The sequence below is a fragment of the Thalassophryne amazonica genome, chromosome 19 (assembly GCF_902500255.1).
Source record: "Thalassophryne amazonica chromosome 19, fThaAma1.1, whole genome shotgun sequence".
Classification (NCBI taxonomy): Eukaryota; Metazoa; Chordata; class Actinopteri; order Batrachoidiformes; family Batrachoididae; genus Thalassophryne; species Thalassophryne amazonica.
In genome coordinates, this window is record NC_047121.1 from 32136316 (window position 1) to 32163740 (window position 27425).

The 27425-nt window shown below is 38.5% G+C and overlaps 2 protein-coding genes across 3 annotated transcripts in view; one reads left to right on the top strand and one right to left on the bottom strand.

Moving 5' to 3' along the window:
- zfyve26 (zinc finger, FYVE domain containing 26) overlaps positions 1-16355 on the bottom strand; it is a 90227-nt gene extending 73872 nt beyond the window's left edge. The window contains exons 1-6 of the mRNA XM_034159841.1: positions 16244-16355; positions 7648-7935; positions 6247-6322; positions 5906-5992; positions 5565-5711; positions 5008-5335 (exon numbers count right to left, since the gene is read on the bottom strand). Of these exons, the coding sequence (XP_034015732.1) occupies positions 5008-5335; positions 5565-5711; positions 5906-5992; positions 6247-6322; positions 7648-7862 (853 nt within the window). The 5' untranslated portion in view covers positions 7863-7935; positions 16244-16355. The remainder of the gene's footprint in view (positions 1-5007; positions 5336-5564; positions 5712-5905; positions 5993-6246; positions 6323-7647; positions 7936-16243) is intronic.
- si:ch211-10a23.2 (uncharacterized protein LOC567812 homolog) overlaps positions 1-26903 on the top strand; it is a 28901-nt gene extending 1998 nt beyond the window's left edge. The window contains exons 2-7 of one of the 2 annotated variants that reach the window (XM_034159840.1): positions 304-312; positions 15587-15591; positions 17466-17558; positions 17821-17906; positions 23444-23624; positions 26323-26903. In XM_034159840.1, the coding sequence (XP_034015731.1) occupies positions 306-312; positions 15587-15591; positions 17466-17558; positions 17821-17906; positions 23444-23624; positions 26323-26466 (516 nt within the window). In that variant the 5' untranslated portion in view covers positions 304-305 and the 3' untranslated portion in view covers positions 26467-26903. The other variant, XM_034159839.1, reaches the window with a different exon arrangement.
- Positions 26904-27425: the final 522 nt, after the last annotated feature.

Here is a 27425-nt window from a genome sequence, read left to right on the forward strand (position 1 = left end):
AGAAAGAAGGCTACAGTATGGTGACTACAACCAACTGATGCATGAACTGAGGCTGGACAATGAGGGTGCTTTCTTCAGTTACCTGCGCATGGAACAAAGAATGTTTGACAAGTTCTTGCAGAGGGTTAGTCTTAGCATCACGCAACACTGATCATGGAAAACAGCCTAGATCATTGTGTGTTCTTTAACGTCCAGTGGTGTCTGTACCTCTTTTGTGCCTCATCTGTGCCTCTTTTGAGTGTCCTCCAGCCTCTGCATCGCTTCTGCATTTGTTTTGAGCATGCTCAATAATTCATGGCGTAGACATGTGCTGTAGTTTCCGTTAGCATCCTGTGGCAACCTCCCACATTTTGTGGTTGCACAGGAAACTTCATTTCTGTGTCAGGGGGTTTGGATGAGTTTGTCCATCTATATGTGGCCCTGTGACAGATTGGCATCTTCTCCAGTGTGTGTACCCCAGCTCACACCCTATGACTCCTGAGGTCGGCTCGAGACAAATTACCCCCCCCTCCCCCCACGCTGATCAAAATGTGAATGAGGCACACTATTAGTTTTACAAAGGAAAGCAGCTGTAACCAGGCCAGCTGAAACCAAAGTCAAACGCAAAAGAATGCTCAAGTATTATGAGGAGTACAGTGAAGAAATTCTAAAGAATTTAAGATTAAAAAATATTATCTACTATTGATTCATAGGGCTTCTTTTGAAAGGAGATTATGGAATTCACAGCTACTTTTGTGCATCTTTTTTAACACATGGTTCCTTTAGACTCATTCAGGATGTAAGCAAAACACATCAGTGCTATTATTCTATACAGGATGGCAGTGATTAATCATCACTGCTGCAATACCACATCATCACATGTAAAACTCGAAATTTACTAATATATATATTTCAAAAACAAATTGCCAAAGACAACATAAGAAAAGCTGTCACATCACGTGTAAATCTCCTGGCAGATAAAACTGACAAGAAAGTCAAAACCACAAAAGCAGAAGTGTGATTTTTTTAAAGGGGAAAAAACAGAGATACAGATTTTTTTTTTCTTTTAACTCTATGCAAAGAAGATGGAATCTCATCAACTCTAACTATCATTATGATGCATATTACAACAAAACAAACACCCTGCGAGTAAGCTACCCCCACCCTACCATATTAACTATTTGCATGTATTATTTTAATCTTTTGTGATGCAATACCTTAAATAACAAAGAGGTCAACCTTGGTACATGTAATAGACACATACGTATGATGAATAAAAAAAAAATCCAATTATCTCCCCTTGAAGACATGGGACCAGAATTACCATATTTTGGGGATTAGAATTTGCTTTTTTGTTTGTTTGTATTTTCTTAGTTTGGCAGGTCCTGTACCTTATTCTGAAGCAAATTCTGTATGAAAAAAATACTGCATTATAATCTATAAGCAAAAGATGGCACCATCTACATGGGTGACAAGTTGCTCCTTTATACTGAATGAGGTACTGTGTAATTCACACTCGAGTAGAAGGTGGCAGTAATACACCATTAAGCTGGATGTCAACTTCCATAAAACAGAAGAAGAGATCTGAATGAGAGAGGTGGTCTTTGTCTTAGAGAAAGAGTGACTATAATAAATCATGCTCTCAAACTGAAACACCACACTCAAATAAAAACAGGAAATCTAATCTTCATACTACTTGGCACAACACTTGTTTGAATTGTGTGAGACAACAACAGCAACAGTAGGTCAGTTATGCTAAGCTAAGGTAAGGCCATTATCTTTTACAGATGTTTTACAAGTTTTTAAGTGTGTAATTACACTGAACAGAGCCACTGAATGGACATTTTAAATTAGGCTGTTAACCTCTGCTCATTAACATAGTGCTTGCATTTTAAATAATATGCCATAGTTTTTTAACATTTCAATTTCAATTTATTTTCATTTATATAGCGCCAAATCACAACAGAGTTGCCTCAAGGCACTTCACACAAGTAAGGTCTAACCTTACTAACCCCCAGTGCAGCAGTGGTAAGGAAAAACTCCCTCTGAGGAAGAAACCTCAAGCAGACCAGACTCAAAGGGGTGACCCTCTGCATTTAATTATATTGCACATTTACCTCAAGACCACTTTACACCAGTTCTTTGTGCTTTTTACAATAACATTAATTAGCTCATTAGGTTCTGCTCACTGACACAGTGCTTGCATTATAAACAATGCGCAGTTTTTTCAAACATTTAGTTATTAGTGCAGCAGATAACTGAAACAATCCTTCACTTGGTGATGCAAGCATCAGATTTGACATGAATGTTCTTCATAAATCATTGTTTGAGGAAAAAGTGCTGGCCACTTGAAAATCCAATATGGCGGCCAGGTAGGAGTCAATGAAGAATTGCAGAGGGGTCAAAATCTAAAAATGCTCCTCATATTGAAAGCTATACCACATTATGTGTCTGGTCACAAAGATTGCAAAAAGGTATAGTTTGGATGATCTATGACTGAATGTTCTGGAGTTATGGGATAAAAACAGCAAGAATGGTGACAAAGGTCAATTTCAGTTTGTACAGGAGTCAAAAGTTAAAGTTGCCCCGATTTTGGTAAAACGTGGTGCAAATTATTGGCTGAACTAATAGGATTAATAAATGGAATAGTTTTTACTGTGTTGAATGCTTGGTCTGCAAAGTAAATGTCAAACAATGTTGACGTCCACTGGATTCTATGGCATGTGACAGATGTTACCCTGTAATGTGACAACTGAGCATGACACATGGTGCAAACTATTCCTTTTTAAAATCCTGTTAACTCAACCAATAATTTGCATCACATTTTACAAAAATTGATGCAACTTTATCTTTTGACCCCTATACAAACTGAAACTGACCATTTCCATTCTTGCTGTTTTTACCACATAACTCCATAACAGTCAGACATAGATAGTCCAAACTATACCTTTTTGGAATCTTTATGATCAGACAAATAATGTGTTATACTTTTTATATGTAAAACTTGGTGAATGTGAAACATAACCCCTGAAGCATTCCTCATCCCTACTCCTATTTGCACTTTGGCTTTTCTGCAGAAGGAGGAGGAGCAAATTTATTATACAGTAGTGTTCAGAATAATAATAGTGCTATATGACTAAAAAGATGAATCCAGGTTTTGAGTATATTTCTTATTGTTACATGGGAAACAAGGTACCAGTAGATTCAGTAGATTCTCACAAATCCAACAAGACCAAGCATTCATGATATGCACACTCTTAAGGCTATGAAATTGGGCTATTGGTAAAAAAAAAAGTAGAAAAGGGGGTGTTCACAATAATAGTAGCATCTGCTGTTGACGCTACAAACTCAAAACTATTATGTTCAAACTGCTTTTTTATCAATCCTGTGAATCACTAAACTAGTATTTAGTTGTATAACCACAGTTTTTCATGATTTCTTCACATCTGTAAGGCATTAATTTTGTTGGTTTGGAACCAGGATTTTGCTTGTTTACTAGTGTGCTTGGGGTCACTGTCTTGTTGAAACACCCATTTCAAGGGCATGTCCTCTTCAGCATAAGGCAACATGACCTCTTCAAGTATTTTGACATATCCAAACTGATCCATGATACCTGGTATGCGATATATAGGCCCAACACCATAGTAGGAGAAACATGCCCATATCATGATGCTTGCACCACCATGCTTCACTGTCTTCACTGTGAACTGTGGCTTGAATTCAGAGTTTGGGGGTCATCTCACAAACTGTCTGCGGCCCTTGGACCCAAAAAGAACAATTTTACTCTCATCAGTCCACAAAATATTCCTCCATTTCTCTTTAGGCCAGTTGATGTATTCTTTGGCAAATTGTAACCTCTTCTGCACATGTCTTTTATTTAACAGAGGGACTTTGCGGGGGATTCTTGCAAATAAATTAGCTTCACAGAGGCATCTTCTAACTGTCACAGCACTTACAGGTAACTCCAGACTGTCTTTGATCATCCTGGAGCTGATCAATGGGTGAGCCCTTGCCATTCTGGTTATTCTTCTATCCATTTTGATGTTGTTTTCTGTTTTCTTCCACACGTCTGTTTTTTTGTTGTTTTTTTGTCCATTTTAAAGCATTGGAGATCATTGTAGATGAACAGCTTATAATTTTTTGCACCTGCGTATAAGTTTTCCCCTCTCCAATCAACTTTTTAATCAAACTATGCTGTTCTTCTGAACAATGTCTTGAACGTCCCATTTTCCTCAGGCTTTCAAAGAGAAAAGCATGTTCAACAGGTCCTGGCTTCATTACATAGGGGACACCTGATTCACACCTGTTTGTTCCACAAAACTGATGAACTCACTGACTGAATGCCACACTACTATTATTGTGAACACCCCCTTTTCTACTTTTTTTTTTAATAATAGCCCAGTTTCATAGCCTTAAGAGTGTGCATATCATGAATGCTTGGTCTTGTTGGATTTGTGAGAATCTACTGAATCTACTGGTACCTTGTTTCCCATGTAACAATAAGAAATACGTATACTCAAAACCTGGATTAATCTTTTTAGTCACATAGCACTACTATTATTCTGAACACTACTGTATTAACTGAAAACTGTAGATCACTTTGGCCATGTTGGGTTTGAATGCAGCACACTGTTGCAGTAAGGCAACAATACTAGAAACAACTCTACTGTTCAACATTCCACCACTCCATTAAACTACACCCAGTTGTCTTAGTGAGTGTCACACAGGAGCTGGAGCCGAGCGCACTGGGAAAGAAGCAGGGGCACACCTTGGACACATCGCCAGTTCATGCCTAACTAAGTTCTTATCCTCTCAGTCTGACATCAGCTATGCAACAGCGTAAACATGAAAACAGAAGTCTGAATATGTTGACAACGCAAGTTTGACTTTGTCAACAAATGGAATCAAAAGAAAAATAGGTTTACCGCATCACAAATAATTTAACATTTAATCAGTGTAAGAGGTTTATTATCTGTGCTTCTCATTATCATAGAGCTACATATCAGATGTGAACACAGTGAGTTTTACCTTGTGTGACAGGAGCGCTCCTCAGTAGATGATCCCTCTGAAGCCTGCAGGCAGTAGAGCAGTACACAGAGACGAGAGAGTAACACCGTGGACGAAGCAATGAGCTCAGGACCCTCTCTTCTTTCAGAAGGCCATGTCTGGCTGCCCACAGTTCCTCACACAATGCCTCAAACTGCCCATCGCTTCTGTCAAAGCTCCATGGCATGACAGCCAACACTGCATATATTTCCTCCACCCACTCCTCCGCTATCTTTGGTTTTCTCAGTTTCTTCATCAAGTGTTGGACGAATATATGCTGCAGACCATAGTCATCTGCGCCCGACTGACCCTTCAAGAGATGAGATTTAGGAAGAAAAGTGCGAGGGGAACAAATTAAGCATCACATTATGAATGAACAAAATTAATACATTTTGGGTATGTTTCACTGTAAATTTACAACTATATTACACAACTTTAGGACTAAAATGTAAAAAGTTAGCTCTCTGCATGTTTTACACACAGATAAATATGCAACAAAGAAAAATTTTAATGATTATGATATGCAGGCATAAAACTACCTGCAAGAAATGTGCTAAAGTCTGCGCCAGTCTAGGCTTCTTTTTCTCCAATAAGGTTTTGAGGCAACACTCAACAGCAGCTCCTGTCCTCAAAACCTGTGGGGTCTTTAGCTCAGACTGCTTGTCCAGGAAAGCTTGGTGCACGTCCTGTTGAATCAAAATCCATCTCAGTCTCACTCACAACAGAATAAAGCAAGAAAGATCAAATTAAATGAAACATGCTTGGATTGTCTGAATGTTTTCAAATCTGTCATTTTTTGGTTAATTCAATGTAGCTGTGATTTAGTCTAAAATACTCCATTAGTTACTGCAGGTTTGTTTACAGATGAAACTTCAATAACCTTAACAGAAGCCTCTGGTATGCCCTCTGACACCAGCTCCTCCAGGAGCAACAGGAACTCCAACTCTGTTTTGACTTTGGGAGAAACCTGCAGTGGAAAGCAGAATTATTGTGTCATAGAGTTTCAATGGCTGTTTCTCAACATTTCACAAGATAATACTATCTGAACTGAAACAGAGTACAAATGCAAATACTTAGACTATTGATTTGGTTTGGGGCACAGGATATGACTGAAATGTGCCAATAAAGACAATCAGATGTTCTAAAGCATCAGCATATATTAAACAATGAATGGGAGAGTGAAACCAAAAACTATAAATACTTGATTCTTTATAATGTTACCTGCTCTTCTGTCCATTTCTCCAAGACCTGAAGCCAAAACCATGCCAGTATGTGTGGACTGCCCACAGACTCCCATCTACAAAACCAACATTCACAAGGCATTATTAAATCATTATATTAAAACACAAAATTAACAGCAACTGTGCTGGCAATTCACAGTTCTCTATTTTAAGTCAACAGATTGTTTCAAACACGTTTTAATAGAATTTTTTTAATATGAGATCAATTTTGATTCATATTCTTAACATAGATTATAAATTTCTTGCAGAATACAGTGGCTTGCAAAAGTATTCAGTCCCTTGGTATTTCATGCATTTTCATTTGTTTATGGCATTTCAAATACAAAAAATAAATCAGGCTTCTCAATACGTATAAAAAATTCTAAAATTATCTTCCTTAGACTCAAAGTGTAAGTAAATGTTTGAAGAAATACAAATGGTATGGCACTCTATGGTAAATCTATCTATGGTAGAGGAGGATTTTATTAAGAAGAAGACCTGAAAGTTCAGCTACAATTTGGCAGAAGGTACATCTATGATGCAAGCCTAGATTTAATGTTTTGGTGGAAGAAAATCCTCCTCTGTACCACTTCATCATGAAGCTGTATAACTGGGGATACAAAATGCAAAACATGCACTATGCCCAATTTCTCCAATCACAGCCACAGAAGCCTGTAACTTCTTCTGGGTTGTCTGGGAGTCTTGGTGGCTTCCCTCACTCTTCTCCTTCTTGCACAGTCACTCAGTTTTTGAGAAGTGTCTACTCCACACAGATTTACCACAGAGTGCCATACTGTTTGTATTTCTTCATAACTGATGTAAATAAAGTTCAAGACATATTCAGTGGCTTGAAAATGTTCATGTATCCATCCCCTGACTTGTCTGAAGAAAACTGGCAATTAAACTGATTATTTACAGGTATTATACCAAAGGGGCTGGTTACTTATGCAACCCATCATCTTGGCTTTTATAGCTTTAATTAATTTCTCTCAAGTTGTAGAGATTTACTCAGTTTGAGCCCAAGGAAGATAATTTTAGAAATTTTTCTACTGAGAAGCCTGATTTACTTCTTGTATTTGAAATGCCATAAACAAATTAAGATGTGTGAAATATCAAGGGGCTGAATACTTTTGCAAGCCACTAACTTATCTATGGTGCAAAGGACAAAATTATGCAGGTTTTAGATAAAATGCTCAGTGTTGCTTCCAAATTTACTGACTGAATACATTTTTGCAAATCTGAATTGACACTATCAGAGTTTGTTTATTGTTCCATACTGAATTACAAACAAATAATTTTAATTTTGCTACATGTTTTCTCCAATAATCCTAAAACATGACAATCACTGGTTTAACAGAACATATCAATCCTCATCTAATGATCCAGCAGCTGTACAACTCACTTTAAGATGTAAGGATGGCAGACAATAGCTTTGATTATGTCTCGCAGATTGTTTGAAAGTCCACCCACTGAATTAACCAGCTGTGGCACGCAGGCACTTGCAAGCTCCCACTCTCCATGATGTAGGCACCGCTTAAAATACTCAAACAGGTCGCGAAGGGAAGAGTCAGCCTCACAGCCAAAAGGATGCATGGCCCCATTCACTGTGCTACTCATCTGCTCCTCTGTCACAACAGAAGATACACCTCTGCCGCCATGTAGCCAAGGACCACCCTCAACCTTTTTTCATCTAGAAAAGAAAACTTGTGTGATACATTGTTTCATTGTGTTTATGAAGAAAATAAAAACTGCACGGATCAAATGAAAGATTTGCTGGAAAGTTAATAGGGCTCTGCAATACGACAACAGAAAAACACTTCTCACTTTGTATCATGCGCCACTGTTTATGGCGTGATGTGCATTCAGTTTTGCAAAACACTAATTATGTCGGATGGATAAAACAAGCACAAACAGGCAGTTTCGGAAATATGGCCTTGAACAAAGACCTGGGGGGGTTCGAGTGAGATCAGTTTTAACTGTTTAAATTCTTGTTTACTTGTATATATTTTTTATATTTAATTTTCAGTTTAATTATATTGAAAATGTATTTTTAAAGAAAATTCACTGTTAAAAGCAAGGATGTTTCAAAAGTCTAACTTTTTTAACATACTTAAATATTTGCCCAAAGCTTCTAAATAAAAGAGAAAAATACTCAAATATGAATGAATACCTAATTTTTTGAGTATATAATAAGAAATAGGCCTTTCCATGTGGTCAAACAAACATATAATATATAGAAAATATACTATATCTCGAGATATATATGTTATCTGGATACGAAGCTACAGATATCATGATATGAAATTTATGTCATATTGCATAGGGCTAAAAGTCAACACAACCAATAAAAGACATCTATTATAAAAGTAAAAAAACAAAACAAAAAAAAAAAACAAACTACGCTCTTTAATCTCCAAGAGCAAACAAATTCACGCAACATCAACTAAAATACAAAATAGAAAACAAGCATTTGGTTACATAAATAGTCACGCTTCCAAGTCAGTATTCCATCTGTGTACCATTAGAGTCAACAATTAACTTCAGTCTGTGTGGACGAATATCTACCAGCTCTGCACAGAAGGACACTGTAACGCCTCCTCATTCTTCTTCATAATACTGCTCATGTTTTCCACACTATGTTGGGTCACAAATGAACACCCTTTTCGAAATCCAGCAATTGTAAATAGAACTGAAAACTGGATTCTGACTTGGCGATTCCAGGAAATTATCACTGCTCTTGTGTACATTTTGCTCAGTTATTAGGGTCACAGTCTTGTTGGAAAACAAATCTCCCATGTCTCAGGTGCCTTGCACACTACATCAGGTTGTCCTCCAGGATTTTTGTGTATTTTTGGACATTAACCTGCATATTCATATTTACTATGTCAGACAAAGTTGCAATCATGAAAACACAGATTTGTTTTCATACAGGTATTCTCCAATTTTTTGTCAGTGTTAACATGAATATCCAAACAAACATAAAATTATAAGTATTTGGACTCTCTCTCTCTCTCTCGCTCGCTCTTATATATATTCCCCCCCCTCACCCCCCCACCCCCCCATATCTTCTCTCTGTACACCACCATAATGGAGTTGAAATCCAAAGAAATAGAAAAAAAAAAAAAGAACAAGTTTAGGTTTAGTCTCCCGTGTGCCTTCTGGCAAACTATAGCTGAAATTTCACATTTCCTCTTTGCAAAGTGCTTACAGCAGCTAACTTCAAATTTGGCTACAGGTACAGCAGCCGTAACTCAAAATCTTGGGGCTATGCTTATGGCAGCTGCTGCAATTGATGTTCTGTGACACTGTGCTCATTGCTAACTCCTCATTAGTACAGTGGTAAGTATCCCCACTTCTGATGCGGGAGACTGGGGTTTGATTCTGCGACAGGGAGAATAAGACTTTTGGATTTTTCACCTCCTTAATATTAACCAACATTTCTTGTTTCAGTTGTGCTTTTGGCTCAGGTATCTCTGGAAGATTTGGGTTATTTGGGCTATTACAGTTCCAGTTAGGCCATCATGTCACAGTTGTAATAATAGCCCACCAACACATACGTACAGTTGCCATAAAATTCTGTTCCACAGCAGCGTAAAGCTGTATAACTGGTAGTGCACCAGGCAAAAGCTGCACTATGTAATTTCCCCAATCACAGCCACATAAGTCTATAGTTCCATAGTTTCTGCTGGTGTCTTGGTGGCTTCACTCAGTTTCCTTCTTGCATGGTCACTCAGTTTTTTAGAACTACAGACAGGTTTACCATACGGTACCATACTTAATGACCGATATAAATGAAGTCCAAGACATGTTCAGTAACTTGGAAACGCTCATGTATCATCTCCTAACCTGTCTGACGGCTTGTTGCATGGGAACATGTACACTCACTTATTATTTCCTGTTACAGAGTACGTCACATTTTTGTACATCACAAAACTTGCACTCCAGAGATGACATACCAATGATGCAGGGTAGCTGTTTATGGAATGTCACTAGTTAAGGTATAATTAAAATGTAGTTACTATTTAGTCATCTATTTCTTTGAATGTATTTGATATCAGGTCCATTAATGATGCACAGACATGGGACATCACGATTTATGTACGTCACGCTCTATAGCATTCCAGTTGTTACAGAATCAGCTTCTACGCCATGAGTTAGAGTGCACTGCTGTTTGGTACTCACAATAAATCTTGGTTTGAACACCTCAAGCAGTAGCTGTGAGTTGCTGTACGTGACATTTTTGTGTACATCACATTTTTGTATATCTGTATTGGACCAGAAATACGGACATGCCGTTGGAAGAGTATTAGTTTTAAGGTATTAAAGATGACATAGACTAGTCAAACTATGGTCCAAGAGTCTTAAAAAATGTTTTTCTTTTTTTTTTTTTTTGCCCCCGGTGAGGTGATGTGAATGTTGATTCAGCTGTCTCCACACTGAGCAAGTATTAAGCTCTGAAACATCACAGGTTAATACTCCAGACAGTACCCTTTAAAATGGTACATTGCATTACATATTTCAAAGTACTTCATTTTCTACCCTATGGTGGCTAGAATCTGTACACGTTCCCATACGATGAGCCTGTAGAAAACTGTGTAAGAAGTGATGATTTGCATGAAAAATAATTATATTTAAATTTCCAGTTACTTGTGACTTCTGAAAATTAAAGGACTGTGTATAAGAATGGCTGTAATTCTTAAACTGGTCGTCCAAAATTTCTGTTGAACTGCCTTGAATTAAAGCTGAATGTCTACACTTCAAGCACTTAGGTAAAGTTAGAAAGATATTCACAGATTCGAAGTTCACGGCTCAATAGATCTGAAGAGAAACGTTGTAGAAAGACAAAAAACACTAGTTTCTAACCTCAGGAAGGTAGACAATGAGCTACAACCTTATTTTTATCCATATGAGCCGTCCTCTGAGCTGAAAAAATTAACACTGATCTGAACGGGCAGCCGGCAGAGAAACGGAAGCTTAGGGACCATCTACAAAGTGCATACATGGAAAAAAAAGACACCAGAAAATTATTGAATAAATCATTGTAATAAGGAGTGATATCACCAAATTCACTGCACACATCAGTGAGGTCCTGCTGATTATGCTACAGAGCTCAGTTTGGAAAAATGCCATTATGAAAAACTTTGCAGAATTTTTTTATTTTTTAATAGCATCAAAGTCACAAGATGTGGTGTCACCAAATTCACTGCAAACAACAGCCGTGTCCTGTTGATTATACCAGAGCACTCAGTTTTGGAAAAAGTAATTTTAAAAAAATTTGGAGAATTTTTCATTGATTATATTTTCAATAGCATCAAAGTCATAAGGTGTAGTGACACACAATTATACTGCACACAACAGTGATGTCCTGCTGATTATACTACAACACTCACTTTGGGAAAAAGTCATTTTAAAAAAAATTTGGAGAATTTTTGATTGTTTAAATTTTCAATAGCATCAAAGTCATAAGGTGTAGTGACACAAGATTTACTGCCCACAACAGTGGTGTCCTGCTGATTATACAACAAGACTCACTTTGGGAAAAAGTAATTTTAAAAAATTTTGGAGAATTTTTGATTGTTTATATGTTCAATAGTATCAAAGTCATAAGGTGTAGTGACACAAAATTTACTGCACACAACAGTGGTGTCCTGCTGATTATTCTACAACACTCAGTTTGGGAAAAAGTCATTTTAAAAAAATTTGGAGAATTTTTGATTGTTTAAATTTTCAATAGTATCAAAGTCATAAGGTGTAGTGACACAAAATTTACTGCACACAACAGTGGTGTCCTGCTCATTATACTACAGCACTCACTTTTGAAATATAGTAATAATTTATGACAATTAATGAACTAAATAAAAGAGACCCCTGCTGTTCAAACTGAGAACTGCTACTAAAAGGTGATGACACAGAAATGACGTTTCCTTTTTGGTAGGTATAAAGACTTCGTCAGCATTGAGTGAAAGCCAAAATCTCCAAGCCGTGTTGTAGTGTAAACAGCATGATATGGAGTATATGTGCTGATGTTTACATCACCCTACAGCTTATAAAAGTGCTGTAGTATAACTAGCAGAACACCGCTGATGTGGTGGACACCTCCCCCATCTCAACACAACCTCCTTCACAAATCACTGTGGACCAAGTCAGAGAACAGCCAAGGAATCTTCATCCCATGAAAGCGGCAGGCCCACGCAAGGTGTGTCCCCGACTACTGAAGACCTACACAACTGAACTGGGAGAACTGCTATGACATATCTTCTCCCTAGCCTGCAGTGAGGGAGAGTGCCCACCCTCAGTTAGACTTCATGCATCCTTCCAGTTCTTTAGAAGAACCAGCCCAGCCAGCTGTATGACTTCTGACCAGTGGCACTCACTCCACACCTGATGAAGTTGGAGCGGTTCTTCCTCGACTCCCTCAAACTCCAGGTGCAACACACCCATGACTGTCTGCAGTTTGCATATAGTGCAGCTGTTGGTGTGGAGGATGCCATCCTCTACCTGCTACAAGTCCACTCACACCTGGATAATGGGAAATGGCACAGTGAGGATTCTCTTCCTGGACTTCTCGAGTTCCTTCAACACCATCCAGCCCGTTGTGCTCCAGGACAAACTGAATAGGATGTGAGTGGACCCCTGCCTGGTCACTTGGATCTCCAGCTACCTCACAGACAGACAGTATGTCAGGCTGAGGGACACCATATCTGACGTTGTAATTGACAGCACCAGCACACCCCAGGGCACGGTGCTGGCCCTTCTTCTCTTCACCCTGTAGACCTTAGACTTCTGCTACAGCTCTGAGCTGTGTCACATTCAGAAGTTCATATATGACAAAACCATTGTTGGATGCATCAGGGATGACAGAGAGGAGGAGTACAGGAGCCTAGTGAAGGACTTTGCTGCCTGGTGTGACAGAAACCATCTACAGCTCAAAACCTAAAAGACAAAGGAGCTGGCCATTGACTTTTGGAAGTCCAGACCAAATCCACAACCAGTTCTGATCCAGGGAGCTGAGGTGGAGGCTGTGGATTCCTAGAAGTACCTCAGGCTGTGGCTGGACAGCAAACTGGACTGGACAAACCACACCAACCACCTGTACAGGAAGGGACAGAGCAAGCTGGACTTTCTGAAGAGGCTGCAGCCGTTTAACAGGAAACTCCTGTGGATGTTCTACCAGTCTATAGTAGCCACCGTCCTCTTTTAAACTTTGGTGTGCTCGGGGAGCGCAGCGTATCCAAGAAGGACACATTCAGGCTGGACAAACTGACCAGGTGGACTGACTCTGTGGTTGGCATGAAGCTAGGCTCTCTGGTGATGCTGGCAGAGAAAAGAACACTGGACAAACTGCTGGATATTATAGAAGATGTCAGTCACTTTCTGCACACCGTCATTAATAACCAGAGGAGCCTCTTCAGCCACAGACTGCTCCTTCTTAAGTGCAGGACCAACAGACTGAAAATTTAAACAATAAAAAATTCTCCAAAATTTTTGAAAATGACTTTTTCCCCAAAGTGAGTGTTGTAGTATAATCAGCAGGACACCACTGTTGTGTGCAGTAAATTTTGTGTCACTACACCTTATGACTTTGATGCTATTCAAAATATAAACATTAAAAAATTCTCTAAAAGTTTTGAAAATGACTTTTTTCCCAAAGTGAGTGTTGTAGTATAATCAGCAGGACACCACTGTTGTGTGCAGTAAATTTTGTGTCACTACACCTTATGACTTTGATACTATTGAAAATATAAATGATCAAAAATTCTCCAAAATTTTTGAAAATGATTTTTTCCCAAAGTGAGTGTTGTAGTATAATCAGCAGGACACAACTGTTGTGTACAGTAAATTTTGTGTCACTACACCTTATGACTTTGATACTATTGAAAATTTAAACAATCAAAAATTCTCCACAATTTTTGAAAATGACTTTTTCCAAAAGTGAGTGTTGTAGTATAATCAGCAGGACACCACTGTTGTGTGCAGTAAATTTGTGTCACTACACCTTATGACTTTGATGCTATTCAAAATATAAACATTAAAAAATTCTCTAAAAGTTTTGAAAATGACTTTTTCCCAAAGTGAGTGTTGTAGTATAATCAGCAGGACACCACTGTTGTGTGCAGTAAATTTTGTGTCACTACACCTTATGACTTTGATACTATTGAAAATATAAATGATCAAAAATTCTCCAAAATTTTTGAAAATGATTTTTTCCCAAAGTGAGTGTTGTAGTATAATCAGCAGGACACAACTGTTGTGTACAGTAAATTTTGTGTCACTACACCTTATGACTTTGATACTATTGAAAATTTAAACAATCAAAAATTCTCCACAATTTTTGAAAATGACTTTTTCCAAAAGTGAGTGTTGTAGTATAATCAGCAGGACACCACTGTTGTGTGCAGTAAATTTTGTGTCACTACACCTTATGACTTTGATGCTATTCAAAATATAAACATTAAAAAATTCTCTAAAAATTTTGAAAATGACTTTTTCCCAAAGTGAGTGTTGTAGTATAATCAGCAGGACACCACTGTTGTGTGCAGTAAATTTTGTGTCACTACACCTTATGACTTTGATACTATTGAAAATATAAATGATCAAAAATTCTCCAAAATTTTTGAAAATGATTTTTTCCCAAAGTGAGTGTTGTAGTATAATCAGCAGGACACAACTGTTGTGTACAGTAAATTTTGTGTCACTACACCTTATGACTTTGATACTATTGAAAATTTAAACAATCAAAAATTCTCCACAATTTTTGAAAATGACTTTTTCCAAAAGTGAGTGTTGTAGTATAATCAGCAGGACACCACTGTTGTGTACAGTAAATTTTGTGTCACTACACCTTATGACTTTGATACTATTGAAAATTTAAACAATCAAAAATTCTCCACAATTTTTGAAAATGACTTTTTCCAAAAGTGAGTGTTGTAGTATAATCAGCAGGACACCACTGTTGTGTGCAGTAAATTTTGTGTCACTACACCTTATGACTTTGATGCTATTGAAAATATAATCAATGAAAAATTCTCCAAAATTTTTTTAAAATTACTTTTTCCAAAACTGAGTGCTCTGGTATAATCAACAGAACACGGCTGTTTGCAGTGAATTTGGTGACACCACATCTTGTGACTTTGATGCTATTAAAAATTTAAAAAAATAAAAAATTCTGCAAAGTTTTTTATAATGGCATTTTTCCAAACTGAGCTCTGTAGTATAATCAGCAGGACCCCACTGATGTGTGCAGTGAATTTGGTGATATCACTCCTTATTACAATGATTTATTCAATAATTTTCTGGTGTCTTTTTTTCTCCATGTATGCACTTTGTAGACGGTCCCTAAGCTTCCGTTTCTCTGCGCCTGCCCGTTCAGATCAGTTATTTTTCAGCTCAGAGGACGGCTCATATGGATAAAAATAAGGTTGTAGCTCGTTGTCTACCTTCCTGAGGTTAGAAACTAGTGGTGTTTGTCTTTTTACGTTTCTCTTAAGATCTATTGAGCCGTGAACTTCGAATCTGTGAATATCTTTCTAACTTTACCTAAGTACTACAAGCACACCATTCCGTTTCAACTCCATTGCGGTGGTATATAGACGCAAAATGACAAAAGCTATGTTTGTGTCAGATTACTTATGTAAACAGTCTATGTAGCGTAGAAGTGACGATTAAGAGGAAACAAAACAAAATCCGAAGTGAGGGGTTGTTGCTAAGTGGAAATACAAAGAGGAACTATTTCTAGTTGTGGTACCCAGTCTCCTCCCTGCAGTAGGAAAAAACACCTTATGGAGGAAAAACGTACACTTTCTACCCTTTCTGAAGCCAGTTTGAGACCACTGTCCTAAATAAAATGAGTTGTAATTCCTCTCTCCTTCTCGTTAGCATTAGCGCTCACATCTCACACAGCACATTAGCTTACTTCAGTAAAAGCCAACAAACACACATTGTGGATCGCGTACAAAGCGTTTAAAGACAGTCATATTCGATGAAAATAAATTACTCACTCATTTGTTCATATTGGTTCAACAATAACAGTTTAACTTCTTTCTCTCCGTCTCGACATGTTTTGCTAAGCGACGAGGCGACGCAGCTACACGCGGGTCATGTGACAAAACCAGCTGACGACTCAAGGTGTGTTTTTTTTTTTTCGTTTTTTTTTTTTCTTTTTTTTCCTCCCCACATTTAACTTTATTTAAAGTTGGTGGTTAAGTGTGCCACTTCGATTTTGGCACAGTAAAAACACGCAGGGAAAAAAATAAAATAAATAAATAGGTTTGAAAATTTTTTCGGGCACGGGTGGCACGAGAGCACGAGCACGAACTTCTGAGGGATCTGCTGCTTTCAGGTGCAGACAGAAATAATCGGAATTATTCGAACTACTCAGACAAAATGTGTTGTTTGTGTGTGTGTATCTATTATATATATATATATATATAGATGCAAAACCCAGTAAGTACTTTTTTTAATGAAGAAAAAATGCACTCGTATTAAAATAGCAGTTTCTAAAAGATAAAGATCATATTAACCTTGAAATACAGTTTCTGATGATTATTGGAATTTATTTTTTGATACTTTTTCAAATTAAATTTCCTCTAGTTGCCTGTGCTATGACATCACAAGTGCTCTTAACACACTGTTGAATGTAAACACATGTATAGAGATATCAGTAAAACTCCTTGCAAAATCTCAAAAATAGGCTAATGATTTGACTAATATTCATAAATAAGAGCAAGAAATATAATTTGCTACTTTTTTGCATAATCAGCACTTGTGACTTCAGACATGTAGCTCATGGAAGGCTGGTCAGTTTTTTTTTTTTTAAATCATAAAAATTAAGGGAATCTATTGCAAATCTTTTTATTTAAGATGTCACCATTTCAATATATAATCTCTTATTTTAGGGGTTAACACTGATGAGTAAAGTGTCCCTTTAAAGGAAACCATATGCGGAAATGCACAGACTTTCATCAATAAAATGAAAAGAGTTTTTTCAAATTCCTTCATATTTTGCACACTGATGGTCCCCTTGACACCCAAGTACATGTTGGCCTCAACTAAAAATTTTTGTTTTATATATATATATATATATATATATATATATATATATATATATATATATATATATATATATATATTGCACTGACAGTAATTTGAAGATGCCATCCTCTTGACTCATTAAGGGAGCCTGTCTCTATGACAACCCGGTGCGGGCGGGTTTGCCAGCAGGAGGCAGTCAGTCCTCGGTTGGCATCCCCGCTCGGTATCTTCACACCGCATCACGCCCTGAGTGGAATGGAAGAAAACGATAAGAAAGAAAATGTACGTACCGCTCTTTTGTTTAATTTAATATGGCAATGCAACGGGCTTTGCTCGGTATTTACTCATATACGCACGAAAATGCAGGAGCGCAGTTTGTCCAGCTGAGTCATGGCTGTTTAAAATCCGGATCAGTCAAACTATTGTTCCCGTCGGTGGCGCAGGCTGCGGACCGAGACAGCAGCATCCCGATGATGTGGGAACAGCAGGCAGGTTTTCCTAACAACAGCATGCAGGCATCACATGCATTTCTATTGTTTCACAGGAGGAATACATCGGAGAGATAAAGGGAGGCCTGCGGCCTTTGATGAAACTGGTTGTCATGGGAATTGTTAACAAAAAGCCCAAGAGGTGAGTGCAAGCATGTTTTTTATTTTAATCAGTCTTATTCTGTGACATCATATGTGCTCTGGCGCCACATGACATGGTCGTTAATGCAGGCTAAAGAATGTCCTGGTTTGCAGCAGGTGGATAACAATCTGTATCTGGATAAAAGCAAATACCCAATGCATTTAATTACAGCTGTGAAATAGTGTGTGAAAAAGAGGAAAGGTCCATATAATCAAAATAATCCATCCATCCATTTTCCCTAACTGCTTATTTCAGTTAAGGGTCACGGGCGAAGGGAAGCTGGAGTCTATCCTAAATCAAAAATAATCACTGTGGGAACTATTTGGTTGATAACATCATTTCCACCTGCTTTTCCCAACAAAGGTTATTGTCCCCAAAGAGCACACGAGAACCTTTCGAAAATACAGTGTCCTCCACAAGTATTGGGTCATTTGGTATTTCACACAGTCTAAACCCAAATGTTTGAATTAATTAAAAAAAAAAGTGTAAAGTCAAAGTTTAAAAAAAAAATTCTAGTTACTTAAATATTTCAAGTTTGTGCAACAAGGTCTTGCATTTTGAGTAAATTCAACTCAGAATTTTTTGATTGACTTGAACTAAGCAAAACTTCAAAGCATAACTTAAGCACAATTTAAAAGAATTAAGTAATCATATATGAAAATATTTGAGTTGACTTAATGAATACTTCAGCAGGGATGGTGGACAACTGGTTAGGGCACTTGGTTTTGACGCAGAAGGTTCCCAGTTCAAACCCCAGCCCTGGCACATTTCTCCATGTAACATAGAGTTGTGCCAGGAAGTGTGCCAGCTCAACATGTAGATCCACCTCTGATCTGCTGTGGTGACCCCAAGTTCAAAACAAGGAAGCAAACTGAAAGCAAATCTCTACAACTTGATTTAAATTAATTAAAAATATAAAAGCCAAGATGATGTGTTGCATAAGTAATGGAACGCTTTGGTATAATGCCATAAACAAATTAAAGGGTGTGAAATACCAAGGGGCTGACTACTTTTGCAAGCCACTGTAATCATTAAGGTTCTACATATTATTCACTACATGTGCAGTCGTGGTCAGGATTTGTGTCACCCCTTTATTTTACGTACACATTGAAATATGTTCAGAAATAAATGCAATCAAACCAATTTTGTATATACAATTTAAGAAAAATCCTAAGTAACTGAACAACGACAACAAAATAAAATGATTTCATAAATTGAAATTTAAAAAAGCTATAAAATGTGTACTGGACATAATTATTGGCCCCTTTGACAAATTTACAGTAAAATCTTTTCACACAAGGCTTTCTTTGCATAAGTCAGGGGATGGAAATATGAACATTTCCAAGTCAGTGAATATATACTATTGGACTTTATTCGCATCAGTCATTAAGACATGCAAACAACATGGCACTGTATGGATGATAAATGGGCTGCATTTATATAGCGCTTTTCCATCTGAACCAGAAGCTCAAAGTGCTTTACAATGATGCCTCACATTCACCCATGTCAGGGTGCTGCCACATGCAAGGTGCTCACTACACACCAGGAGCAACTTCGGGATTAAGGACTTTGCCCAGGGGCCCTTGGTGATTTAACCACTAGACCATGTATGGTAAGTATTTTAAGAGTAGGCCCTTCTCAAAAACTGGGTGACTGTAGAGGAAGGAAACTAGTGAGAGAAGCCATCAAGACATCAATGCCGAAAATATGAAAATCTTTCTCTGTGGCAGTTCACCTTGAAGCTGTGACTGTTGATGCAAGGTGCTAAAGTTGGAGTCTGTGCAGTTTGTCTTGTCACATCCACAGACATTTGCAACTTTCAGAGTTGTCATATATGTCTTGATGGCTTCCCTCTCTAGCAACCTGTGGTACCAGCACATGCTCCCATACCTCACCTGATCTGATGAAAACAGGTGTTTAACTCCATAATCTGCAGGTAAATTTTCATTTTACAAAGAAAACCTAGAGCCAGGAAAAGGGTGCTGGGGAAGGTGAAAGAACCGTCTCCCTCTCACTGACACCCTCACGCTGTTCTTGAGGTTTGGTCAAGTCTGAACATCACTGCTGAGATAAGTGCCTCTTTTCAACAAGTTTGACACGTTCACCTCAGACAGATAGTTTTCTGACGGCTGAGTCCACAAAAGCCTCAATCTTAGCCATGAGCCAGGAAAATTGCAAACTTGAACAAGGTTCTTAATCCAAAAGTGGCTGCTGGCGTGCAGCTCAGCACTATGATGTTGGTATGTGAGTGAATGGGTGAATGTGACGTAACATTGTAAAGCATTTTGAGCATCTGTTTGCCTCAGAAAGAAAAAACTATACTTGCATTCTATTTACAAAGTTTACAGGAGTCGCATTGTGCAATACCACATTTTATCTTTCATTTACAGTTAAGTTTGGCTCGGATTTCCTATTAAAAATTCTGAAAGTCTCACAATTGCATGATGAGGTATGAAGAAATGCTGCTATAAACAAAATCTAGTTCAAGAATGACTTGAACAGTTTGAATGCCTTAATATAAACACTTACTTGACTTAAAATATGATGTAAAAATAAAAATATCATCTACTTCTCTACAAGATTAAGCCAAGATATCGATCACAAATTTGTATTTATACTCTCTTGATTCGGCACTACTCTGTACACCAAAACACGAAGATAACATTTAATAATTAGTCTTACTTCCAAGACAAAAATTAGGCAACCAGAAGATGGCACTGTTGTCAAAACAAACTAACTCATTTTGTCTCGTCAGATTCAAAGGAAGAAAAGAACAAACCTGGTCATTTAGTCCAACTCAAAGATTTTGAGGAAAAGGTTTACTTCAAAGTGATTAAGTCAACTTAAAATATTCAAACTTTAGTTGTTGTTATATTTAAGTAAAATTTGCAGGCAGGATGGTGGTTTCGTGGTTGGCACTGTTCCCTTATAGCATAATAGTGCAGCACATAACTGAAACAATCATGCAAATGATATAAAAGCAAAAAAAAAAACCGATTGGCCACTTGAATTTTCAGTCGGTGGTCAGGTAGGGCTCAATTGAAGAATTACACACGGGTCAAAATTAAAAGATGCTCCAATCATATTGAAAACTATACCACATTATTTGCTTGATCATAAAGATTCCAAAAAGGTATAGTTTGGACTATCTGTGACTGAATTCTATGGAGTTATGGGATAAAAACAGCAAGAATGGTGACAAAGGTCAGTTTCAGTTTGTACAGGGGTCAAAAGTTAAAGTTGCTCCAATGTTGGTAACAAGTGATGCAAATTATTGGTTGAGCTAATAGGATTAATACAATGGAGTAGTTTTGACAGTGTTGAATGTTTGGTCTCCAAAGTAAAGGTCAAACAAGGTCAACAGCCATTGGATTCTATGACATGTGACATATGTTACCCCGTAACGTGATAACGAAGCATGATACATGGTCCAAACTATTCCTTTTTAAAACCCTGTTAAATCAACTAATAATTTGAATCACTTTTTACCAAAATTGGAGCAACTTTAACTTTTGACCCCTGTACAAACTGAAACTGACCTTTGTCACCATTCTTGCTGTTTTTATCCCATAACTCCATAGAATTCAGTCACAGATAGTCCAAACTATACCTTTTTGGAATCTTTATGATCAGGCAAATAATGTGGTATAGGTTTCAATATGATTGGAGCATCTTTTAATTTTGACCCCTGTGTAATTCTTCAATTGACCTCTACCTGAATGCTGACTGAAAATTCAAGTAGCCAATCATTTTTTTCAAAAGAGGATGTCTAAGGAGTATTTCTGATGAATTTGATGTTTTTATCACCATTTGCAGGATTCTGCTCTAAATATTCTCTTATCTGCTGCACTATGAAGGCCCTAGACTCGCTTCCCACCTGGTCCTTTCTGTGTGTACTTGGTGTGTTCTTCTCATGTTTTTTGTGGGTTCCCTTCATGTGGCCTGATTTCTTCCAAAGACATGCAGGTTAAGTGAATTGGAAACTTTAAATTGACCCTGGACATGTGAATGTCTTATTTGTGGCCTTGTGGTAGACTGCCAAGGTGTACTTTAACTCTCAACAAGTGAACGATAGGGGATAGGCTCCAGTTCTCCTGCCACCCTTAACTGGAATAAGCAGGTGTAGAAAGTGAATTAAAAACCATAGTAGATTAGTGTTAAACAAACTTAATGTTTTCAAATAATATTGCAATCCTTTGTGATAGTCCTGTTATTAATTCCAGTGATCTGAGTCTTAAGACGGTGTTTTAGGGCCACATTGAGTTTATTACTTTTTTTTTAGACTTTGAGAATAAAGTCATAATATTACTACAATAAAGTTGTATTTATACCAGAAGCGATAACCCTGCAGACTGCCAGGTCCAGCCAGCTTCTCCTCCATGAAAGAGGAGATTTCAGGAGCTAATAATCACCGGAACTACAGGCGAAGTCCATGTGGTTCCTCCTACGGCATAGACACATTTTCTTGCATATTCTTTTCAAAGTTCTGATACTGATGATAATGTGGTGCAGATGGGCCAAAAGATGAAGTATTTCCTTATTTGTAAAACCTATACTGAAGTACAACTTAACAAAGCACTCGACAGATCTCATTTTGAGATGCAGAGATAGGGTGAGAAGGTCATCTGTGGGGAGCTCGGAGTAGAGTCGTTGCTCCTTCGCGTTGAAAGGAGCCAGCTGAGGTTGTTCGGGTATCTGGTAAAGATGCCCCCTGAGCGCCTCCCTAGGGAGGTGTTCCAGGCACGTCCATCTGGGAGGAGACCCCGGGGAAGACCCAGAACTAGGTGGAGAGATTATATCTCCACACTGGCCTGGGAACGCCTCGGGATCCCCCAGTCAGAGGTGGTCAATGTGGCCTATGAAAGGGAAGTCTGGGGTCCCCTGCTGGAGCTATTGCCCCCACGACCTGAACCTGGAAAAGCAGTTGAAGATGAGTGATGAGTGAGTTTTTCTCTCATGAAATTACATCTTTATTCTCGTAAAATTGCAAGTTTATTCTCGTAAATTATAACTTTATTCTCATAATATTACAAGTTTTTTTTCTCATAATATTACAACTTTATTCTTGTAATATTATGACTTTGTTCTCGAAGTCTAAAAAAAAAACTCAATGTGGCCCTAAAACACTGTTGTAGAGTCTGCCCCAGTAAATGAAAGAAAAGAAGAAAAAAATCCATCCAGTGACCTCAGAAATCTGGACTTACATGTTAATAAATATTTATAATCGGAGTGTCTGTGGCTGTGGGTCAGTTAGTAGATTACACTGTCTCCAAAAAAGGTCAGTTTCTGTGTGGCACTGTGCAAAATATTTCAACTTTTTCAGTCAGTACTTTATTATACTCAATTAAGATGATTGAACACAATTTTTCCATATTTATTTTACTTAAAATATGTTTGATGGTTGAATAACTTAAACTCCACTTTGAAGGTTTAGGTTATAATTTTCGTCAAAATGTTTGAGTAGTACTAATTTAAAATTCATATTGTAAATATTTAATGGAGTTTTTGATTTTCTGCACTTCTTTGCCGTTGCGCAGCATTGAAGTCACTCTGTCCAGTAAACCGCAAGAGGAGGACGCAGAGGGTGATGTTGGTCTCCAGCTGAAGGTCAGCTTCATGGATAAGGCCGTCCAACGTAACGCCCGTCTGGCTGGAAAATGGGGCTCATCTGAAAATACCCTCTCCTTCTTTCCTTTTGCTCCTGGAGAACCCTTCAAGGTGCGTTTTGATTGTCTTTATTAATATCTTGCATCCTTAACTGAGGTGATCTTTTTTTCAGAGTGACAGACACTGACAGCAGACAAACTTTAATTCATACACTGCCAGCTGTTCAAGTAAGGCCGAAAGACATAAAGTTAATGGAAATGTTTCACCCAGAAAGTACAGATCTTTGCCACAGTAATCTCAGCTTACAACCTTGACTATAGGACGTCTGACATTTATTCCAAGGGATCTTTATGATGTCATAACGTGAAAATGTTATGGCCCCTTCACACATAACACGAAGGTGGGTGAAAGAAGCAGAAACTGGCTGAAAAACAGTGAAAAGAAAAAAAATCGAATTGGCGATCGCCGAAAAAATTCTACATACTGTCGGGAGGGACACATGTTCAGACAGGAGTAAATGATCCATGTTCGCGTGCACGAACACAGTGTGAGCACGTGGAAAGTGTGACACCACATCACACTTCCACAGCAGCAGAGCACTTAGATGCTGGACATATGTACATAAATCAATGAAAATATGTAAGCACAAAATATTGTTAGAGCACAGCTTCAGAACATTATAGGAACAATGAATGTACTGTTTAAATGTAACACAATCATGTTACTGGTCATGAATCTGTTCCCACTGTTAAGCACCCCCCCCCCCACAGTTTCTAATATGTAATTCATGTTATAAAGAGCAGACAATACTGTTCCTCTGTACATGACCCATGGCCATGGACGTAAACAATAATGGACTGCCATGAAAGAAGTCCTGGTCTCATGCCCACATCTGCTGGCACCGCGTGTCCAGCCAGTCCCGTGTGTCCAGCGAGTGGCACACCGAAGGACACCGTGTCATCTGGACCATAGCTTACGTGGTGGACATGACATTCAGAGTGCTGGCTGAGTGTTCACATGATCAGACGGGGCAACCTGCCTGATGATGTGCGCGCTGACGCGATTGCTGCTGCCCATTGCAAAGGCAATATGTGTTTTTATGTATTTCCATGTGAGGACAACATGCCCATGCACGGGCCTCGTGGTGGAGTGTTGTCAGGTGATATCCTTCATGGCACGATATGTGTTCCACCAGCTGTGACTTGCGAGTCCACAGATCTCAACAGCTGCTGTTGGCATGGACACACCCACCTCTACCGACCAATTCAGCTCAAGACAAAAGTCTCACTCTCTGTTCCTTTGTTCAGTGATTATTTATTTTATGTATTTGTTATGTACTTATGTATGTAGTTATTGTTGTATGTATTTATTTATTTGTCCTGGCTCTGTTCTCTGTGTTTTTAATTTAACACGTCGTGTGCACTGAACCACTGTCAGTTCCAGCTGACAGTGAGTCACTGGCTGGCGATCATCTTAAACACCCCGTGTGTCCACAGGACTATGAGCAAAGTGATCACACAGGACTGAGTTCCCCTTATCGTATATTTTATTTGTTTGCCACTCTTTCTCTCTGTCATGTGAAGTACAATTTACATGGCGGGAGGTTCATTAGCCCGGCCGGCTGGCTGATAGCACAATTCACACTGTGCCGTGCACGCTCTTAGTGGCTAGCCAGTCCCCATGTGATCTTACGGCCATGTAATTATCAGCATGTCATGGGAGCATGAGATCCCGTCCACACATGTGCATTGCGTGGAGTGTTGTTCATGTTGTTCAAGGCATGACACATGTTCTTCAGCTGAGTTGCAAGTACACAGCAGTCAGCTGTTCCAGGTGGACATTACAGCCATCCAGATGCACACTGTGCTGGACAGCGGTTGCACTCCAGCAACCTCAGCCGCACCTGACAATGTTGGATCATGGCATTGGGGGAGGGCACCTGCATGCCATTTGTGTTGCTTGGTAATGGCACACTCGTGGGGCACTTAGAAAATGTGGGGCCATTCGCACAGCCAGCTCGAATGTGGCCGCCTGCACTCTACTCTCATGCCAGCTGGACGAATAGCCCCGCCTTTTCTAAGTGCCCCGCTAGTAGTGTTGGATGTTTGTGGATGGCACCTGGACTTTGGGCGACTCCGGCCCATAAGTATTCACACCCCTTGGTCAATACTTTGTTGATGTACCTTTGGCAGCAATTACAGCCTCAAGTCTTCTTGAATATGATGCCACAAGCTTGGTGCACCTATCTTTGGGCAGTTTTGTCCATTCCTCTTAGCAGCACCTCTCAAGCTCCATCAGGTTGGATGTGGAGCGTCTCTGCACAGCCATTTTCAGATCTTTCCAGAGATGTTCAATCGGATTCAGGTCTGAGCTCTGGCTGGGCCACTCAAGGACATTCACAGTTGTCCTGAAGCCACACCTTTGATATCTTGGCTGTGTGCTTAGGGTCATTGTCTGTTTGTCCTGCTGAAAGATGAACTGTCACTACAGTCTGAGGTCAAGAGCGCTCTGGAGCAGGTTTTCATCCAGGATGTCTCTGTACATTGCTGCATTCATCTTTCCCTCAGTCCTGACTAGTCTCTGATGCTGCCACCACCATCCTTCACTAGAGATCTCAGTGATCTCCACACCCCAAAGACAAATCAGACAAATGTGCAACATCTCATTTAGCACCAGTCGGATAATCTTCTCTGCTACAATTTAGGTTCTTAAAAAAAAAACACTGATAATATAAAATATTTGGTTTAATATGTACACATGTGAAGAAATAAATAAAAATTCTGCTCCTTAACACCTCTGCCATTCTTAGATGGAGATTGTGTGTGAGCACCAACAATTCCGCATCTTGGTGGACGGTCAGCCTTTGTGTGGCTTCACCCATCGGCTCTCCCAGCTGGCCTCCCTCACGGCTTTACGGGTGTTTGGAGATCTACACCTCACCAAGGTGGCCTAACGCAATGGATTCACGAGAGAGAAGAAGTGATCTTAGAATAGAAATATTTCTTGAATGAACAAAATAGCCCACAGGGATGTTGTGTTTCCAGTTTCCAGATTACGCCTGCCTCATAATCACACATTAAGACGAAGTGCCTTCACTAGATACCTGTCTGTTCGGGGACTTGAAGATACTGACCGAATGTAAACGTCATCTCAAAGTCTTAACTCCACAGAGGAATGTGATTTGAGCTGAAGCGATGGTGAAGTTTAAGTTATAACATTCTGATGCAAAACATAGTGATGCATCAGAAAATTTTAATTTTCTGTAATATACTGTATCTGCATTTGAATTTTAGACCTTTTGAAAGCACTTAAATTATCAAGCACTTGCATGACATTCAGTGGAATCAGTTGTAAAGCTAATATTGTCGTTCTGTGCCTAGATACACTGTTGAAATAAAATCTGTTGCTTTTAACAGTTAAAAAATAAGGCAGTTGTCGTTGGCAGAATAATCCCGTAAAAATACTCAAATATCTTTCCAGAACAGCCTGTAAATTTTATGGTATAAAGCTGTTGTAGTTTACAAATAAATAAATAATAAATGAAGACATTTTAAACCAGTAAATCTAACAACATTTTTTTTGCTAAATTAACATTATCATGCTGTTTTTAAACTAATTATTTTCTGTAGAAAATAAATGCAGTTGTGACTTATTGTACATTGAATCCCATTCAATGAGAATTTGTTGTGCTGCTCCCATTTTGCTCAGAGACACCACAGGATGTGCAGGCCTCAGGTAGCTTTGAACCTGGGACATTTCACTTGGGAGACAAGAACATTTACTGTTTGTGCCACTGTGCTGTTACACAGCAACACCTACTCTGAAAAAAATAATGAATTGTATATCATATTGCCATATTAACATATTTATTACTGTATTTGTACAAAGCATGTTAATATGAGGAATACAAAT